The sequence below is a fragment of the Heteronotia binoei genome, chromosome 15, assembly GCF_032191835.1.
Source record: "Heteronotia binoei isolate CCM8104 ecotype False Entrance Well chromosome 15, APGP_CSIRO_Hbin_v1, whole genome shotgun sequence".
NCBI lineage: Eukaryota > Metazoa > Chordata > Lepidosauria > Squamata > Gekkonidae > Heteronotia > Heteronotia binoei.
In genome coordinates, this window is record NC_083237.1 from 49,936,647 (window position 1) to 49,944,015 (window position 7,369).

General features: G+C 46.4%; 1 protein-coding gene across 1 annotated transcript; it reads left to right on the top strand.

Moving 5' to 3' along the window:
* Positions 1 to 1,912: 1,912 nt before the first annotated feature.
* HOXB4 (homeobox B4) lies at positions 1,913 to 6,195 on the top strand. The gene is given in 3 exon segments (XM_060256732.1): positions 1,913 to 2,484; positions 2,486 to 2,616; positions 4,614 to 6,195. Coding segments are annotated over 3 exon segments (726 nt in total). The 5' UTR covers positions 1,913 to 2,215; the 3' UTR covers positions 4,940 to 6,195.
* The last annotated feature ends 1,174 nt before the right edge of the window (positions 6,196 to 7,369 follow it).

Genomic DNA, 7,369 nt, shown 5'->3' on the forward strand with positions numbered 1-7,369 from the left:
CCTTTTCTTCCTCTATGTCCCTGGAGGGGTAAAGGGTTTGCCTTTTTTTGGGGGGGGGGGGGGTGAATGCCACATCCTGTCCTTCGATCTCTCTCTTTTTTTGTTTGTTTGTTTTCAGTCCCATTTCTATCTTGAGTTTTAGTCGAGTTAAATATCCAGGGAAGCCTTTAAAATCGTCACATTATGTGGGAAGTTATTTTAAACTAGAATTAATTGCTATGGGGCAATTTTCGTTTTAATTAAACAATAACTCTTTTTGGGACTCCATTGGAAAGAGCTAATGTTTCTGTTTTAATACCTATGGATTATGGTATCTTCTCTTAACGAATATGGAACGATATAGGTTCTGGCTAATAAACGGGTGGGGGTTTGGAATGATATGTTGCTCTTGAGGTTACATAGAAAAAAGTTTCCAGAAATCCTGTCTTCCGTAATAAAGGTTTTTTTGGTAACGTTTTCCTCCCGGCTGTAAACCACGCGGAAGATTTCTAACCCCAGGAGGACATGTGTCTGTCTTCTATATGTACCCTGTAGATCCGAATTTGTGTAAAAGAAGCGGCCTCACAAATTCGCATCTAGGGGAATATGTAGTTGACACAAACGCTACGGAGTGCAGCCTCAGCCGAAGAAGAAGGCAGAAAAGGGAGGTGGGGGGGGGAGAAACCAAATCGTTGAAGACTTTTCCTAGGAGGAATATGTAGTAGTTTTTTTAAAAAATGGCATATATTGTTACTGAGGATTCGATGTTCTTTACTGTCGGGTATCTCCTGCTCTTCAGACAAATCAGGGAGGTTCGCCGTTGTCCTCTGTTCGAAGGACAAGAACTACGTACTCTGCACTGAGACTCGTCTGCAGTTGCAGAGGGGTGGCCGCGTTCCTCACTTTGCTAGCGAACTAAAACAAAAACCCAGGGGCATCTTAAAGACGAAGGACATATATTTCAACACCAGCTTTCCTGAGTCAGAGCTCCTCCCTAAGGTCTTATTTGATGCCAGCCCTGCTATTAGTAATATACAAACGACAGGTCCCTGCCCCGAAACCTTACAAAAGGGATAGATATACTGTGTCCTAATGAAGTGTGTGTGTGTACCAATCTTGGATGTGCGCCCCCTATTCCTTCAAGCCTCTTTATAAAAACAAAAAAAACCAACCCCACAATATTATTTCTGTGATTGGACATTTTCATTCCTCCTATTGTAAATCTAATCTTAACCCTCCCGGTTTCTTCGCTGTGTTCGAAAGTATTTTCTACATTTTGGGGATATGGGGCGGAGGACCGAATTAGTTTAAACCAGAAGCGAACCGTCCTTTAAAGGGATGGGTAAACCGAATTAGTTAATGATGTTTCTATCGATCTCCAGCGCGCTCTATCGATCTTTGCCGGTGCCTGGCCTCCTATCACTTACCTTCAGAAACAAATTTTCAACGCAAATGAGACTCTCAAATGAATGAGTCTTAAACAGAGATTTTTTTGTTTTGTTTTGTCTTTCCAGCCTTCTGTTTCTTCCGGTTATCTCTTTAATCTTAGTTTGTTCCTGAGTTTCCGCCAAGAGAAATAGTGATTGTGTATGCATAATTCAGAGTAATTTTAATTGATTTTTTTTTTTTGCATTGGGAGTGGGCACTTGAGTTTTGAGACTCTGGTCATGGAGTGATTACGGGTCACCGCGTTGGGGGGGAGGCTCTGACGATGTCATTCCTGTATTTTTTTTGGGGGGGGGGGTCTCCACTGTCCACGGCATAACGTACATTCCCATCCAACCCTCGACTAATTTCGTTGGGAAGTCCAGTTTTAGTTCAGTAGAATTTAACTCTCCAAGTTGACCGTGGGCTTGCAGTGGAAAAGTGAAAAGAGTTGAATGCATGCCCCCCCCCACCTCAACCTCCATGCCGCCTTCCCTCCCCCCCTCTTGATTATTTCCTTATCCGGGAATTCCAGACAACCTCTCCATTGGTTCCTGGGGTCACATGGACACCTAACTTTGTTCACTTGACGGCAAATGTAGGAGGGCTCTACGAAACAGGAAAACGAGTGCGGAGGGGAGGGGAAGGAAGGGAGCAGGGGGAAGGGGAGGGGCCCCCCGAAAGAAATAGGAATAAATTTTAGTATATATTTTTGGGGTGTGCGTGTGAGTGAACGAGCGAGAGTGTGCGTGCTGGCGCGCGCGCGCCTTTGGCTGAAATTTCCGCCCCCCACCCCCAAAAAACAATATTAATGGCCATGAGTTCCTTCTTGATCAACTCCAACTATGTGGATCCCAAATTCCCACCATGCGAAGAATATTCGCAGCACGATTACCTTCCCAGTCATTCTCCGGAATATTTCAGCGGCCAGAGGCGAGAGGAGAACTCTTTCCAACCCGAGGCGTTGTACCCAGCGCGGTCCGCCTGTAACCAACCAACCTATCCTTCGTGTCGGGGCTCCGGCCACCAGCCGGCGGTCCTCTCTCCCAGGAGCCAGCAGGTCCACGCTCCGGCGGGACTTCAGAACCACCTCTCCGACCATCACGCCAAGCCCACCGCCTTCCTGTAGCCAAAACTCTCTCAACCAAAGCCCTTCCTCTTGCAAAGAACCGGTAGTTTATCCTTGGATGAAGAAGGTGCACGTTAGCACGGGTAAGTGAACCTTAAAGAGCCTTTCGCTTTATACTAACCTGCACCTCAAAGTCTTGTTGGGAAAAAAGAGAGAGAAAGCTTATTGCCCCGGTTGTAAAAGAACCATTCCCTTCTGAGATTTATGGTCTCCCTGTTTGCCGAGCGCTATAATTACATCCTCCATAAATTTTTATTGCTCTTCTTGGCCAACTGCCTTTGAAGTCCCTGTTAACATCTTTCTTTCTTTCTTTCTTTCTTTCTTTCTTTCTTTCTTTCTTTCTTTCTTTCTTTCTTTCTTTCTTTCTTTCTTTCTTTCTTTCTTTCTTTCTTTCTTTCTTTCTTTCTTTCTTTCTTTCTTTCTTTCTTTCTTTCTTTCTTTCTTTCTTTCTTTCTTTCTTTCTTTCTTTCTTTCTTTCTTTCTTTCTTTCCAGCCGGAATGTTGATCAGGGAAAAGTTTTAACGATTGAATAGGATGCTTTTCACGGAAGTGTAATTGTGTTGGGGGGTAGCTTTAGGTCAACTTTTGCTCTGCCTTTTTCCTTAGTTCTTTAGTTTATGTCCCTCAGCCCACACTAGTTAGGGAATAACTTGGGTTTCAGTGGGTCCGACGTGTCCCCTTCTCCCAAAGGGGATATTTGGGTTTATTCGCATACAGCTGCTTTAGAGTTTTAGAACTTCTAGAGGCACACAGTACACGTGGGCGATCGCGGAGCTCGAATCCCGGAAGCGCCTTTAACGAGTGTCTTGGTCTGTTTGTGTTTGAATGCCAAACCACTGCGACGGATTTAGGCGCTGGTTTCAGTCCAAGCGCTCGTTAAGCTTAAACGATTCTGGATCTGGTTGCTGGTCTCTAATATCACAAGCGCTCTTATGGACAATGGCTCCAAGCCGAGAAGGTTAGAAAAGGGGTGGTCTAAAACTATTGAAGTCCGTGGGCTTAAACTTAAACCATTCTCCAGAAGGTTGCACTGAATTCCACTTAAGGTTCTTGGACACTCGTTGGAGTTTCCTCTCCCTACTTCCCAAAAGCTTGAAACAGATGGGGGAGGGGGGGGGTTGTTAAGCTGTTTAGGACTGGGGCTGTATGGCTTCACTTCCATTCACTCACTGTCGCTGGCTCTCTGATTTCCTTTCTTCTTTAACACAGACCCCAAATTCCACATATGTAGCTCCCCAAACATCTAGAGGAGCGGTTTAAACATGTCTGTTTGCTCTTGTGGGGGGGGGGCTTCAGTGAGCATTGGGCCATACATTGAGTCTGGAGGTTTCGTGCGTTAGGGTTGGGAAAGGCCAGACAAAGATGTGGCTAGTTCGGAAGATTAGACTTGTGTGAGATACAAAGGAGTGCAAACAAGCTAATGTTGGGGGAGGGAGAGCGGAGAAAGGTACACGTTGAAGTTGACTCTCAGCTCTTTCAAAAGAATAGTACCCATCTTGGGTCTGAATCCCCCCTCTCCTCACCTTCCCTTCTCCAGGGAAGTCCCCGATCCTACCAGGAGCAGTTCCTAAACCTCTCTGCGAGATGTATTCTCCACTAAACGTCCCTAGGATTGGAGCCTTACTGACTTCTGAGTAGGGGAAGGTTCATCTCAGGCCTGTTAAATCTGGAGGGGTTGTGTATGTGTTCTGCTCAGATCCAAGCCAATTCTGAGCCGTGAAAGGCACAGGAAGATTGGAAGGGGAACCGCAGCTGGACTTTCTTGTGCTGGACACCCCACCGATTCAGAAACCCCGTTTGTTTAGGTCCCCCCGCCCTCGTTCTGCATTGTCCGCGCGCGCACACGAACCGCAGCAGAGGCAGGGTTTGGAGGACTTTAAGTGGGACTTGTGGATTCTGAACCCATTGTCCCCCGTCTCTCCCGGGCTTTCTTGGAAGGAAGGCAGCTTTTCAAGAGGCAGAACAGTAACTTTCCAACCTCTTCCCTCCCCCTCCCCTCCCCTCCCCCACCCGGTGCCTGATCTCCTCCTCCTCCTCCCTCCTTTACCCCTCCCTCCTCCTTTCTGTTTCTTTCACTCAGTCAACCCCAACTACACGGGGAGGGAGCCGAAACGGTCCCGGACGGCCTACACCCGGCAGCAGCTCCTAGAACTGGAGAAGGAATTCCACTACAACCGCTACCTCACCCGGAGGCGACGGGTGGAAATCGCCCACTCCCTTTGCCTGTCCGAGCGCCAGATCAAGATCTGGTTTCAGAACCGGAGGATGAAATGGAAAAAAGACCACAAATTGCCCAATACCAAGATCCGGTCGAATGCTGCGGCCAGTCTCCCGGCTCAAGGAGGGAGCGGAGCCCCCCAGGACCGAACCAATGGACCAACCCCCAACCCCCCCGCCAGTCTATAACCTCCCCTGGAGCCTGCTCTATGTCTCCGTGGGTGTGTGTGAGAGAGCGAGAGAGTGCGTGTGTGTGCCAGCTAAGAACTGATGTATGAGAGGAAGGGATGCGTTGTGATTTCCACTGTTCCCTGAGGAAGAAACACCAGGGTGTTGAGGGAAGGGGTCGAATGGGTGGGTGGGAACACTATTTATATGAAGGGAGAGAAGACAAAAGAGAATAAGAAGGGGGGGGGGTTATCCCGTTGTCCGGAAAGCAGGGTTGTATTTTTTTTTTTGGGGGGGGGTGCTCTGTTCCACAGGAGATGTGGGGGGGGGGGGTTCAGATTTGGCTAAGATGGATCCCTTTTCCACTCTTAATCAAGCCAAACTCGGGGCCATTTGTCATGTTTACTCTCGCGTACAAACGAAGGACCTTATGCCAGCCATTAGCTCGACAGACAGGCTCGTCTTTAATAAATGAGGCCCGGTTTCACCTATGAGGGACTGGACCCTCTCTCTCTCCCCCTCTCTCTCCCCCCTCTCCCTTTTCAACCTCTTCTTTCTCCCCCCCCCCACCAGCCCCCCCCCATACCCATTCTGAAGCCAAACATTTCCCCAAGGCTCCCGAAAAGGTGTTGGCATCTGCTTAACACAGCTGTAGATGGCAGAGTGTTTGGAAGGGAGAAATCAAATTTCTTCCAGCCCTCTAAGGGCTTCATTGGGTAGTGAATATTATAATGTTCCGTAAGGAGGGGCACCATTGGGGGGGGAGAAATCGGGGAGGGACAACCTGAGTCCCCCCCCCCTTTCAAGATTGGAGCAACCAAGGCATTTAAAACAAAAAAAACCAAATTCAGGTTAATAACATAACCTGTAAGACCTGGAAAGCGGAAAAGAGCTATACTCCTGAGCTTATAAAGTTGATTATAACATAAAGCCATCTGGGTTCTGGGCCATTAATGGGAAGGGGGAGGTCCTTTGTAAATAAGGAGGCTCGGTTGCACTCTTCACTGCCATCTTTGAACCAAATATGTGCACAAAGATGGATTTTCCTCGGATCCTCTGGGGGATATGTGTGTGCTCTGACTCTTTCCCTCTCCTCTCTCCCCCCCTTCTTTCTCTCCCTCCATACATGACATTCCAAAATGGTGTGATTCCAGGCAACTTTGGGGAGGGAGGAAATTCTCCCCTTCCCACACTTCCGTATAATTACCTCTTGTTGTTCTGTGTGATCTCCATAAGAACATGTACATAGCAAACCGTGGTGGAAAAAAAAGAAATAATAATAATTAATAATAATAAAATAATCCTGGTGAATCTGGCTCTCTGTGTTTTTCAGAATGTGTGTAGGAGCAAGAAGCTGATTCCTTTTGTTCTGTCAGTTTTCAGATTCCCTTTGAATTTCGACCAGATTTTTTTTATTGTTGTCAATTTCCTGGCCTCCCCCCCTTCCTAATGGAAACAAAAGATGTTTGACCATAGGGTATAGCCTCTTTAACTACCGCTAAGCCTTATAAGGGGTGATTTATTTCCTCTAAGTATGCATTAATGTGGTTACATTTCGCCTTCCAACTGGTTCGTACTCAAAACGAGTAGTTTGATGGTTGAATTTCTACCTGGCACCCAGACTCTTAACGCACCGACACATTATCCACAGTGTTTGTGTGTGTATGGGGGGGGGGGGGGTTGTTCTTCCATGCTTTTCTCTTCTTTCCTTCTTTAAAGAACAGCTACCTTCTTGAAGGTATTTAATGCATTTAATGACCATAATTTTTGCACAGATGTTTCTCGGTGTTTGTAGGGTTTTTTTTACCCTGTGTATTTTTATATTACAAAGGAGCCAGCCGCGGCAATAGCTCAAACTCTGACAAGCAAATAGATAATCAAGAAGACAAATGACTCCTTTTGTGCTCCACGGCTCTTGTATTAATTTTCATTTTCTTTCCCATACCAAGTATCGAAAATACTGTTTAGGACGAAATAGCATTCCAGTTCTAAGTTACAAATTATATATATATATATATATAGAGAGAGAGAGAGAGAGAGAGAGAGAGAGAGACAGACAGACAGACAGACAGACAGACAGACAGACAGACAGACAGAGACACAGAGAGAGACAGAGACACAGAGAGAGAGAGACAGACAGACACACATAGACAGAGAAGTCTTAGACCATACCAAGCATACCATAATTTTGTCTAATTTTCTGTCTCAAGAAACATATTCTGTTCTATTACCATGGTCCCAAGCTTGGTTGTCGGCTTAGACCACAACCCAGCCAGACGTTCTCTCGCAAAAAGCCTCGCTGAAAGAAGATTCCCGTTCATTTCCATAGGGCTTGTGAAGGATAAGTTCCATCTGGGCTTCTTAAAAGGGACAGAGAAAAGCTTATTTCCCAGTGAAAGTTAAAATACTTCTGGCAACTTCATCTATAGGTCGACTTCCAACACTTATTCA